Source organism: Epargyreus clarus, unplaced genomic scaffold (assembly GCF_041222505.1).
Source record: "Epargyreus clarus isolate Ecla_fem2 unplaced genomic scaffold, WU_Ecla_fem_2.2 ptg000012l, whole genome shotgun sequence".
Lineage (NCBI taxonomy): Eukaryota > Metazoa > Arthropoda > Insecta > Lepidoptera > Hesperiidae > Epargyreus > Epargyreus clarus.
In genome coordinates this window covers 10343938-10357614 of record NW_027332220.1, presented here as the reverse complement: position 1 = coordinate 10357614, position 13677 = coordinate 10343938, and the positions used below count along the sequence as shown (strand labels likewise).

The window sequence follows — 13677 nt, the reverse complement described above, 5'->3', positions numbered from 1 at the left end:
TGTTGGACACGATGACTTATTACAGATTACACACATTACAATTGCTGCCCGTAGGTACATAATACATCAGCGTAATCTTTTACATTACAATAACAGTATTATTACAGACGCTACTAATAATAGGTTCTGTAATATTACAATATTACAAAATTTTGTGTTAAATCTATCACAAGGCTACATTACAGTATTGTAACAGTAGTGTTACTGTCAATACTGTTCATTACAGTATTGTTAAAAACGCTGTATGCCATATAACAGTATCATAACATATGTGTTAAGTATTACATATTATTATGCTGCTCATGGTATACCTACTAGGGTTAATAGATGACAGCATCTGTCTCATTACAATAGCATAATTGTATTATTACAAATGCCTGTTACATTACAGTATTGTAAATGTAATATTACAAACGCTGCCCGTACGAACTAAGTCAGTTTGCTGTAAAAAGTCATCATGTAACGTTACGTTAAAGCATAAATTACATTTATAAATAATATTACAAATGTTCTTTGGTTACATTATTTCGATGGGAATGCTACAAGTATAAAGATAACGTTACGATTAAAAGAAGTAAGTTATGACGTCAATGTATGTGTAATTTAGTCGTGTTACAAAAATTGATTATAACGCCATCTAGTGTCTTCTTTCATATATGTAATCAATATAAATGTTGAATACTTGTATGAGATCTACTGTTTCTGAAGATCTGTTTAATACCTGGTCTGCTTTTTACCTGGTAATATAATGATCGTTGTTATATCATGTGAAATTAGTTATTGATAATGTTAAGTATTTTTATTATTGATATAACTCTAATATTAATATACTACGGAAAGAAATTGTTATCTTTTGGTTTCATAAAACAGATTCCTGCGATGTTGTCTCGTGAAACTTAACTACATGCATTGCAAAAAAATCGATGAATTATCCAATCATGAATGGAAATCACTTTGACAAAATATAACGCAGGATTGCCTCATCAATTTCCACGACGCGACGTCGTGTCGTTACACTTTACGACATTGTATTTTAGCCCTTAGACATTGCTTTTATCCGCCTTCTTCTCTCAACAAAACACCTTGTGGTATATTATTGACGTCCAAAGATAAATCTGTAAAGGATCTACTTTAAATGGAATATTATTGACTTGATTTAATTTTTTTTCAATACCAGATACATTGACGTCATATCAAAAACACTCAAGTTCTAGAAGAACAGCTATTCTATCCTATTCTTATTCTCACTGTAAAGGGAAATCACAATTGGATACGCTATGAAGTATTGAAATGTTGAAGAGATTACAGCTTCTTGTACCAGAAGAGATAGTGTTCGCCGTCTTCCACCAGCAGATCGTCGACACCTGTAAATAAGGATAATGTTAATAGACCTGACAATACCAATATAATCCCATAAGATATTTTGATTACATGATGTGATTCACTTTTGTCATTAGGGATACCATTCAGATCAGAGGATACCACAATGTCTCATAATGGAAAGATCTCTATATGCTAGGAATTATACCAGGTGACTAAATTCGTGAAAGGCTATGGGATGATTGCATTGCTCAATGTTTTAAAAGTAATGGTGAAGAAAGGGCCTCGGTCGTAGCCACGCTTGTGCAAAAGAAGTGTGGGATGTGGATATTGAGCAGATCGCTCAAATAAGTGATAATCGCCGGGGGCGAAATTTCCATGACTAGCAACTGGGGGTCGTACATTTATAAGAAGTACAGAGCCTCAGTCCTTCGTCCAAATCGACTAATTTATTGTCTACAGATAACCATTGGATGCAAAACTGTTTTTCTCTTTTAATCGGTCTGAAAAGCACCAATTTGTACACTTTTATGTATTCAGCAGAGTATAAAGTTGGATGGATTGATGGGTCTTATATTAAAATGTCAACATTCAACAAGCGACCTTAATGAAAATCTAATTGATTTAGGAAATATTGATTAAAAAATGAATTTACATTTTGAAAGTGGTTCCTTTGTGGTGGACCCTTTGTGGTTCTGCCTCATAACAGTGAAGAGCTGTTGTGTTCAGGTTTGGAGAGTGTGATAAGGGAGACATACTTTTCCGAGGCGTTTCAGCTTAGTCCTCATCGTAGCGGCGCATCTGTGGCCGACATCAGGTAGGAATATCTAATCCTATCTGATTACAGATGTCCGTGACGGCAGTAGCCACTTACCATCAGGTGGACATGCTCGTCATCTACTCCTATATCATAAAAAGGCAGTGTATCCTCACCAACGGGTGCGACGAGTTGGTTGCCGGGCGGCGCCGCGGGATCAGGCACCTCGGGCAGGCGGTACAGCAGCCAGTAGTGGTAGCCCATGGGCTCCTCGCGGTGGCCGGCCAGTGTGTGCACGTAGTGTCCGTTCGGCCACGAGCTCGCCTCGAACCGGAACTTGGGCTCCTGCTCCGCTGCCATCTGCATCACGTGGTAGAATGATATGTTCCTGGAAGCAGTTTGAGAAGATGTTAAAGTAGGTTTATAATTTTCAACCTATATCTATTTACTACCAACTTACTTATTTTTAAAATATAATCAGTATAGTTTGGGAAGATATTTATCTCACCCACACCAGTTTCTAGGGTTTCTGGTTTGAAGGATAGTTAGAAGGGGTATTGTGAGGGAAACATAGTTATTTGAGATTCATCTTAGTCCTCAGGAAATGCAAAGCGTTTGTAGCCGATTTCAAATAGGCCTCTAATCCTATCTAGGATTGATAACACATGTTCATGGGCGGCAATGGCCAGTTACTTTACTTAAATTGGATTGTACGCTCAATTGTTATTACCACATAAAAACACTTTGTTTTAATTAAGGTTCAAGTCAAGTAATATGTTCATGTGTTTTAGCCGCCAAGCAGAGAGTGGCCTCCAACCAGACCTGGCTGTAAGTGACCGTGAGTAAGGGAACTGCTGGCAAAGTGTCTGTATGTAACAGTTACCTTGGAGCAACCATGTAGAGCGTGTAGTTCTCAGTGACATTGGTGCCAAGCCACAGAGTGTACGTGAAGGAGACGTTACGCGCGTCGGTCTCGTTGCTGGCGTGCGCCGGGTACGCCAGCTTCACACCGCCGTCACCACCGTTGTTGTCTGACAAAAGAGATTATCCAGGAAATCAAATGTGTTGTTTAAGAAGATCATCGATAAAATTAAAATTAATATTGTTGATTGTATAGGTATAATGTAAAAATATTTTGAAGGTGGTAGAACTCTTTGTGGTTGTATTCCGGAGGCACCACCGCCACATTTATTTCTGTGCAATAACAGCCGTGTTACGCTGCTGTTTTAATGGGTGGTTAAAGAGACATACGTATTTGAGGCGTCCAGAGTCCTCAGGGGTAACAACGTCTGTAGCCAACTTCAAGTAGGACTCCAATATCGAAGGTTTATTATTAGGTATAATGTAGATGACTATGCGCGGCAGTAGCGACTTATCGTCATGTGGACCGTATACAGGGAGTATACGGTCCACACTTCATTAAAAAACGACGACAGTAATAATTACCTACTAAGATATCATATATTCTATCAAATGATAGGATTCACTGGTATTTTGACATGGCGGGAAAAAAGTGTAGAGGTTATTAACCTTCGTGATTTATCATTAAGAAGGTATTTGGGGCACAATCTTAAAAAAAATTAAACAACTTTAGACGAAGATAAAGTACTAGACCGAATCTATGATTACTTTTCTTTAATAAATATCCTTACCAAGAGGCTCATGCTTGCTATCCAGCAGTTTATCGCTGCAATGCGGGGGTCGTACAGCGGCTAACGAAGCGGGAGTCAGCGCTGCAATCGCTGCAGCGGTGTTGGACACGTCTCCCCAGCCACCGTCAGGTTCTTGCTTCTCAAGCAGCCACTTGCGAGCAGCAGGGAGGCTCCAGTGTTGATGGGCGCCGGGGCCGCTGTCTGAGTCTTCTAAAGCCTGGAATAGTTTTAGATAGAGTAAGTATTAATTTATTGACTTGAATATAGATTTTTTTATGTTATCGATATTTTTTGTTTTATGAATGTAGAATGACATTAAATAAATAACTTCTTTTTATCATTATGCTGAGGAGGGTAATGTTTTTCGAACGTATGTATGTATGTCTCATTCTTTGGTACGCGTTACATCTCAAACGGTTTAACGAATTTGAACCGGCTTGATTGAATTTAACATATGGGGTGTCGTTAGATTCGTCATCGTGGGAGTAATATAGGCTACTAGTAGATTTCAGTTAATTATTCATGAACAGTCTGTTTTTTTATATTAATGTAACAAGTCTTTTGTAGCATGCTTGCAAGAAAGATCTTTGTAAGAACAAAACCGCATACCGTGGCTACTCGTTACATAATAAAATGTATTAATTCCGGAATAATATTACTTAATCTAACATTTGCAAACTTCCAAGCGATATTTTCCACTGAATGCCTTCCCTAAACCTCCACATAGTGACATACGTACATTAAGGTACACGATCCTAATCACCATAGCCGAGGTTATTCACCGGAATCAATCTCCTAATTGCATGCTCCCCGAAGAGTCAGCAAAGTTCAACTTTATACCGTGTATTATTTGTCAACGCTAAAGTTTCTCATAAATTGAAAACCAGCGCGCGATATATTGAACGACGCTGCATAATTTTCGCGTTTTTGCGTTAGTCGTTAAGCTTCAGTTTAACGTACTCGTTAAGATTTTTTTTGATTGTAGCTGATTTACAAATTTGAGTAGCATTAGTCGCAGTCAGATGTAGACTAGAATGAGTTGACAGCCACCGATTCTTACCGATTGTCACGAATGTCCACCATTACGAGTATGGTTAACACTATTGACAATTATGTGTGTGGTTCGAGAACACCCGATTTTTAAATCGATATCGGGTGTGAATCAAGCCACCTGTTAGTACCCGTGTCTTCCTTTTCCAATCAAAATTAGAATATACTCACTGCTGGCTTTCCTCAGTTGTTCTAGTAAAATATAATTTTAATTACATAAACGAGCTTGTAGCCCTGCCTGTCAAACAGACGATGCAAGCAGAACTTACAATACTGCGTGTTTGCTGTCAAAATATACATAATTTAAAAAATATGCGTAGTTATTTATCGCAGCAGTCGAACAATACTTTCCCCGTGACTTCTGCAATCCTTAAATTAGTACTTCTATAGTCGCACCATAAAGTGCCACCATGTGACCTCGCCCTATGAAGGCAATTCATAAAGTAGGCATAACTCGGGGCGGACAAATGAAAAACAGGTGGAATTAATTAATTTGAGTGGATGTTGGCTTAGTACACACACATGGTTATAATTCATAACATGGCTACGTAAATAGCTATGACCCCCAGTTCTACCTGCGTTGAGTGTAACAGATAGCGTCGTTTAGTAATGGAAATTAGGCGCCAATGACAAAGTAATCACTTAGATGGCTATTGGAATACACACTCTTAAATCGCATGTTTTTCCAAAAAGAAAAATGTGTAAATATGTAATTAAGGAATTAGCTAAAAATAAATTAAAGCCCACGCGTTCATGCTGAATAGTGGGCAGATTTGCTATAGATCTTCTCTGAAGACAAAGCACATTAACAAAGAAAGACGGTAGTAAGTCGGTAAGACATCTAATAAAAAACAAACTATTACAACATTTCAATTACCCACTGGAAGAAAACCCAGTAAAGTAAAGGAAACAATACTCTTAAGAGTAGCATAAAGGAGACAATAAATCCCTTTTTAATGAGTATATTATTATATACAGGCTGTGTTTTTTTTTAAATCTAATGATGCAGTTTTCGTTTTTATCAAAATCAGCTTCGTAATTCCTTTTATTATTTTTCGCTAATCCTTATAGTTTCGGATTTGGCCCTCAATGTCCATTTGAAAAATTCAATCTGTATAATCAGTATACAAACAACACTAAGTCTTGTACTAGGAGTCTATTTACTAAGTCAAGCTAAGTATTTCAACCATTAGATCTTTCCTGTTTTATCAAAGTACTTTAGGGTTATCCGAGTTTTATACGTTAAAAGGATTCGAGTGTATTTTAAAAGGGTTTTTGCTTATACTTTAAGCTTGTTAGGAGAAACAATATCGTAAAATGTTTCTAACAGCGTCACACGGAAACGACAGATTTTAGGTGTATTAAACAGTAAATTTGTGTTTTTATACCACTACTTATTGTGTACCTAATTGACCTCAGACTTGTATTAATTCAACATTATTTTGAAAATATTTTGTTTATATGTTTTGTGAACATAATATATGACATAAGGTAGTACCACTGTAGCACTACCATGAGTTGGCATAGAAACGCCACTATAGAAATAGCTAGTGAATAACATAACTACTATCGTTACGGTATTTCTTGACAACGTCTGTCAAATTAATGACTCATGGGACCGAATTTGTATGGCAATAGATCATAATGACATTCGCTAGCGATTTGATTTCGATAGGATTTTTACGTATCGAGTTACGTCACTACGGATTTTAGTTCTACGAGTAACCACCAGAGGCGCTGTACAATTTTTCATACATTTATTTTACGCAGTCGCTAGCGAGTAATACTTTTGTAAACTCATGGTAGTGCTACTGTTGTATGTAACGACTACTATTGTAGTAATCTATTATTTTCTAAAAAAAAAAAAAAAACAAAAAATGTTTTCTTTGTATAAATCTTACAATTCATGACCACATGATAATCTACGTACCCTCGTCCACCTATCTACGGACCCAAGAATAACCTATTTAATCTATAGTTTTCGGAGGTGCGCCTCACATTAACAACATAGGTTAAGCCCACAGAGTTATGTTATACATAGAAGAGCCATGGACGATAGGGTTGGGGTATGTTTTTAGGGTTCCGTACACAAGGGGTAAAAACAGAACCCTATTACTTACTTCGAGATATTGATTATATCTGAGAAAGTTTAATAAAATTGACCAAGTGAAATTCGAACTCGCACTAAAATTACCACTTAATTTGTATTTTTTTATTATTACTATTTGTTGTTTAGGGGCCACCATTATATATACTCTGTAAATATTTCAAGTATCTTTCTATAACGGTTACGTTACAGCCAGCAGTAGCACTACCATGAGTTGGCATAGAAACGCCACTATAGAAATGGTAAATAGAAAACTATTGTCATTTTGCTAGTGAATAACATAACTACTATCGTTACGGTATTTCTTGACAACGTCTGTCAAATTAATGACTCATGGGACCGAATTTGTATGGCAATAGATCATAATGACATTCGCTAGCGATTTGATTTCGATAGGTTTTTTACGTATCGAGTTACGTCACTACGGATTTTAGTTCTACGAGTAACCACCAGAGGCGCTGTACAATTTTTCATACATTTATTTTACGCAGTCGCTAGCGAGTAATACTTTTGTAAACTCATGGTAGTCCTACAGAGACTTAGTGATAGCGTGCCGTTTTTGCCCTTTGGGTAGGGAACCCAATAAATGGTACCTACATAAGTTTTACCACGCCACCATTACACGAGCCAAACATTTATGACATTTCTATTCAAACACATATCTATCGCTATCCCTATACTATGTGTGTAGTATAAAACGCGGTGGGGTAAACTGCCCGCGGCGAATAATTCCCGAAATGATTGATGAAGCCGAACTATCCAGGAAGCGGGAACAATGCCCGAATCACTCCCGGGAATGTTTTGTATCAGTCGTGATTATTTCTTCTTGTTTGGTTTTTGTTGAAGCTTTTGTGTTAGTGATTGCAAATGTATTTTATGATAGTTGTGATTCTAGTATGCAATCTATCATGGAGCCGTAAAAGCCGATACAATCCTAAAAGTATAATAAAAGTGCCTAAAAGTGATATAAATGAGTTTATCGGTGATGTCCTAAAATGCAGTGTTTTCCTGGGCTTAGTATTTTTTCAGAATATCTCGCTAATCCTTATAGATTTCGGAATTGGCCCATTTGAAAAACCCACCTTGTTTATTTATAGGACTATTGTATATTTATAGGACTATTTTTTGAAACATCAATATCAAGACGGTCACCATACCTGTATAGCGAGAGCGGTGGTAGGCAGCGCTCCGAAGCCACCATCAGCATGTTGCTGGCGCGCCAGCCCCGCCATGGGCCGCCTCACGAAGTGCAGCAACGAACGGTGGCGGTGGTCTTGTACCACACAACGCAGCGCCAGGATCACCATCGAGATCGTATCTGGATCAAATCAAAGGGAAGTTATTACAAATCTACCTATATAGTTATATAAGTAGTATAAATTGTTTGTTTCCCAAATAAATAAAATCATATGCATATATGTATGTACATAAAAATAATCGAATATTCACGTGCTATTGCTTCGAAAAGTGATTCATTAGGGCTTTCTCGTACTGCCGATACGGCACCGAAGAGAACTTTGACGACCCGCGTGGCGGTGAGGCCACCATACCGGTTTGACGCGCAAAGGGTCTCGGGTTCGATCCCCGGCCAGACAGATATCTAAATGATGTTCTGTTTCTGGGTCTGGGTGTTTGTGTATTTGTCTATGTGTGTGTCCATGGCACCCACGTATACAGGGAATCCTAGTGTGTGGCTGTGAGTGTAGAAAGCGTTTATTTATTTTATTTTGTGTGGCGAATGGAATTGTAACAAATCAGTATTAAAATAGACTTGAAATCCTATGATCGTCCCCGGTTAAAAAACTATGGTGGGTTATGCTCAGGCATATAATCTGCTAAGTTATTATTTTGTTTGTCACATAAAAAATCCTCGCCGTGCCGTGTCGACAGTGAGCGGCCCTTTATAAAAAAGCAAAGGAAAAATGACCTAATAAACTTTATGATTCTTATGTGCGAATAAATCTAAATTTATGTTAGTACGCGTTCTTTGTGCGTGACTTAGCCCGACTTCGCGCATATCTGGCACACATTATACAATTTGAAAATGGTTGCAAATCAAGTCGCGCGATGTCGCATGATTTCTGTAAAAATACGTGTTATGTGACATTTATTCTCAAGTAACTAACTTATACGTGAATATTATGCCGCATGACACTTGCCACAAACTCCAAACCTCTACAAATATTTGATCCGAAGCCATGCTACACGCATACAAATCAATACAAACCAAGTGAATCGCTCTATCCACACTTTTAAATTTGTGATGACTTGTTGAGGTTTGGAAGGCTTGCGGACGCGAGGTTAGACTATACTGGACAACTTAAGTTTTTGAACTTAATGTTTGAAACAAATTATTTTAATATTAGAGGTCTATTTTGTAATATTAAGTGAGTAGGTATAGTCCGCGCCAAATTACTAGTCCGCTCTGAAGTTGTTGCGCACAACTACAATCATATATTCCGTAGCAACGTAAGGGCGTACTACCTCAGCTATGTACCCGTGGGCGAGAGCGGACAGCGGACGGTTGCCTGGAGGGGTTTTTTGCTGTCTTCGTCCCGCTAATATCTACCATTTGCTATTTGACGCGATTTGTTTCTATATTCAGATCGAACTAGCAGTTTGGCGTAATACTACTACAATTGATATATTCAATCAAATTACATTTTCATTTAATTCAAACACAAAACTTTTATTACTTAATTACGTTCCAACTCCATTAGATTAATTACATCCAAAAGATAAACCGTATCTTTTACCAACATATCCTAACCTGAAATTGCATTAACAAGTTTAATTGCATAAAGTAATTACAGCCCTCAATCCGCGACTGTTTTCATGAAAGACGTGTTCGCGGAACTGTTTGTTATTCGCTCTGCTTTCGGGTTTGTGTCCTAATTAGAGGTAAGTAATTAACTGACGGAAAAGTAGTGATATCCTAGTGGTTCGACGTTTAGTTTTTCGTTGAAAATCCAGAGTTTGAATCCAAGGAATCCATTTGACATTTGATATTGTATTCGTGATATTTTTTTTATCACAGCCCCAAGGTGTTTTTCTGTACGGTGACACACACAGAACAGACAAACACACATATTTAGAATAGAAATAGCTCAGTAGACTAAATTCATGTAATGGTGTGGTAAGGGAGACAGACTTTTCCGAGGCGTTCCAGCTTAGTCCTCAGGGGTAGCGGCGCATCTATGGCCAACCTCAGGTGGGAATATCTAATCCTATCTGGGGTTGATTACAGATGGGCGGCAGTAGCCACTTACCATCAGGTGGACTGCATGCTCGTCTGCTACTCCTTTATTATAAAAAAAAATCAAAACTTATTGTAAATAATTAATAATAAGTTAATGACAATAATATAAAGGACCGCTTCTACTAGTATTTGGCACCAGGACCAGGTACTTAGAGTAATCCTAACAAAAAAGGGCAGATTTTATTTTTAAAATGAAGTACCAAGCGTTGGCATTGGCAGACTAAGGTCGTCTACCAGTCTACAAAGTTGATTTGATTTTACAAAATTACAAATCTGTCATAGAATTATTCGCCTGTGATTCGGTGACCTTTTTTTATCGCTGACAGATACACATTTTATAGATTGTCTGGTTCCGACGACCTTTTTTAGCAACTGTATTAAGAGTTCCCCAGGATCGGAGGCCCGGGGTAGACCGCCCCTTCCGCCCCCCTTTACGCCGCTAGAGGTACCCCTACCCTTGTTACTTATTACTTACCGAGGCTATGATCAGCAGCGGCGTTGGCAATGTCCAGAAGACGGCGGATATGCCGACGGCGGACATGGGCAGCGGAGGAGCACGCAGCGAGGGTTGCGTACGCGAACTCCAGGTCGTGGGGCGGCTCCCGGTGCAGCAGCGCCGCCACCAGGTCTCGGCCGTGGAATGAGCGAGGGTCCTTGCACAGCGCGCCCAGAGCCAGCGTGTAAGCTGCCAGTCTGCTCAGCGGTGGTGGGGACTCGTGGTGCCTGTGGGGTTTTATTATTGTTTCATAAAAAGTAACAAGTGATACGTATTCTGTCGCCTATGATGATCAATATGAGCTTATTTTAGACTTCTAGAAACTATGTTTAGTTTAGTTTAGTTACTTTTTAAAATGTCGGTTGTGTTTTTTGTTTAAATATTATCGTTTGGAAGTAACTAGGAGTGTAAATATGCAAGTGTTTCTATATTTTCATTTAATTACATTCGATATTTCATAACTACTTTGATTGCGTTCCATATTATTGCTTGAAACCTAAAATAATGATTATAATATTCAACTTAAGTACGCATACCTTTTACGACTGGGGTCCCTTAATTAAATTCTGAATTGTTTATCAAGACTGGATTAATTACTGTAATATACATATTTATTGTTGTTTAAATATAAAAAGTAAAATATAGGAGTATAAGGTAAGACGAAGATTTTTTTGGAAAATTCTGCAGTGATTTGAATATAACAGTGATAGCGTAGTGGTCGAAACATGGCATAGTAGAAATCAGTTATCACTTCCTTAAACGGCGATGGGTAAATATCGTAAGAAAACCTGTATAATTAAGAGAGATTAAAAAAATAAGACCTCAAAGTTATGTCATCATCATCATCATCTATTGGAAATAGGCCAGCACGGTAGACTACGGCCTAATCTTTACTTCATACTGTGAAATCATCCGTCGTTGACGTCGAACGGGTTGACGATGATATAATTTTGAAAATCAGAGTTGCATGCGTTGGTTTCGGAATCGAGCCCCTCGGACTCGAACCCTGATCGAAGCAGAATGTTAACCACTATAGTCTGATTCATAATTAGGTGTCCAAAATGTAAACAAAGAAATGTCATTGTCAAAATTCGATGACAGGTATTGCAAAAACTTAATAACTGCACACAATTTAAAAAAACGCGCTATGAAAACTAGAAAAAATTCGAGTTCGATCACGATCGCGAAAATCAATAATATCAACTACAAAACTTAAAAATGGCGGCACAAAAAATGTTTTGGATGCCGATTGTGTGACCATTATCACAATTTAATTATTTCTCATAAATCTTGTTTTTTATTATTATTACTGTATGAAATGAAATTGAGTTAATACAAATATTGGAAAATGTGAATTGATTTTAATTTATTTAGATTATTATTTTATTATCGATGTCTTAATTTAATATTGTCAAAAATAAGAAACTGCCATTTGACACATATTTTCTTGATAGGTCAACACCTTTGTTTACATTTTGGACACCTAATTATGAATCGGACTATAAATTATCATTGCCCCCTACCACTTATTGATCATCTATTTGTTTATACGTTCTATCTCTTACTTGGACATCATGAGTAGGATCTCTATCTCCATCTGCTTTGCCGACAACTGCATCTCCAGTCCTTGCTGCTCTATCTCCTTGCCGGTGTTATTAGCCAGCTAAAACAAAAAAAATACATTGTTATCTGTTACTGTTGTAAATATGTCAATACTTTTATTTATTTTTATAATATACAGTCACTCACGAGCATGCAGTCTACCTAAAGTGGCTACTGCCATGAACATCTGTACTCCAGAGAGGGTTAGATTTCTACTTGAACACCCACACTTGCCCTGGGACCCTTGATGACTAATCTGGAATGCCTTTTGTATAATATAACCTCTATGTTTCTGATATACAAATCTCCCTTACCGCACCCTTCAAACCAAAACACGGCAATGCTTATTACTGCTAATTGAAATAGGTATGGCGGTGACGTCAAAGCCGAGCCACAGAGGGTTCTAACTTCAACATGTGAAACACAAAATACTACATTAGTTACCTGCATGGTAAGCATGACATGATGGGTGTCGTTACCCCAGCCCCAGTCAGGCTGGCGGTGCGCCAGGAGGTACTGGAGCGCTTTCTGGATAGCCTGGCCTTCATTCAGGGTCTCCGTCTCCCACTGGCCCTCCGCGATCGTGGTCGGCGCCGACGTGGTCGTGGTCGCCTTGGTGATCAGCGTCGTGGGCGGCTCCGTTTCTGTAATTGAAGCTTAGTTAACGACGTGCTAGTAGTCGATGGTTGTGTATTTAGAAAAACAGAAAGAAAGAAACATTTTATTCTGATTATTGCAACATACATGGAATAACAGAAAGAGATAAAAAATAACATAAATCAAAAGAAAAACAAAAACAACAGATGTTTGACAACCTTAAGTTGGCAAATGGACATGACCATTCTAGATTATATTGTAAAATAGTAAAACTGTCGTGTATTGTAAAATAGTAACAGTCGCTAGTTATGTATTATGTATACACACATAACTGTCCCACTGAGTAAAAAACACGGTAAAAAGTATTTTCAAATGAGAAGGAATTACTTTTTGCTGTAGTAAATAGTAGACGGTTTTTGTTGAGCACTGTTGAGCAAAGGTTACGAATAAACAGGACTAAGTACATATACCACGTTGGCTAAGCATGTATTAATCTATTGGTTCATCGAAAACTTTTCGGTAGGGTTTCATGTAGGTTTTCTCACGATGTTTTCCTACACCGGTCAACAAAATTTTCAACAATTCTAAAATGAGTGACGAATGCCCCGATATTTCAACCCTGATACGGTCGAAATTTGCAAAAACGGAGCTATCATGACTATGTAATCAACACCCAATTTAGAATAACATATGCATTACTTAACTACCCTTGAGGATTAAATAACGACCTCAGAGTAATAATTAGAATAGAGTGCGCCCATGCCGCTAATACCTTCGCAGACTCGATCGTAGTTAGATGTGCTATAGCTGTATAACTAGCTTAGTTGTGAAATGTAA

General features: G+C 37.9%; 1 protein-coding gene across 2 annotated transcripts in view; it reads right to left on the bottom strand.

Moving 5' to 3' along the window:
• Positions 1–377: 377 nt before the first annotated feature.
• LOC140746399 (uncharacterized protein CG3556) overlaps positions 378–13677 on the bottom strand; it is a 115894-nt gene continuing 102594 nt past the window's right edge. For both annotated transcript variants that reach the window (XM_073078530.1, XM_073078529.1), the window contains 8 exons: positions 12688–12887; positions 12207–12304; positions 10621–10868; positions 8044–8204; positions 3730–3946; positions 2961–3108; positions 2254–2465; positions 378–1364 (listed from right to left, as the gene is read on the bottom strand). In XM_073078530.1, coding sequence (XP_072934631.1) covers positions 1303–1364; positions 2254–2465; positions 2961–3108; positions 3730–3946; positions 8044–8204; positions 10621–10868; positions 12207–12304; positions 12688–12887 — 1346 coding nt within the window. In that variant the 3' untranslated portion in view covers positions 378–1302. The remainder of the gene's footprint in view (positions 1365–2253; positions 2466–2960; positions 3109–3729; positions 3947–8043; positions 8205–10620; positions 10869–12206; positions 12305–12687; positions 12888–13677) is intronic.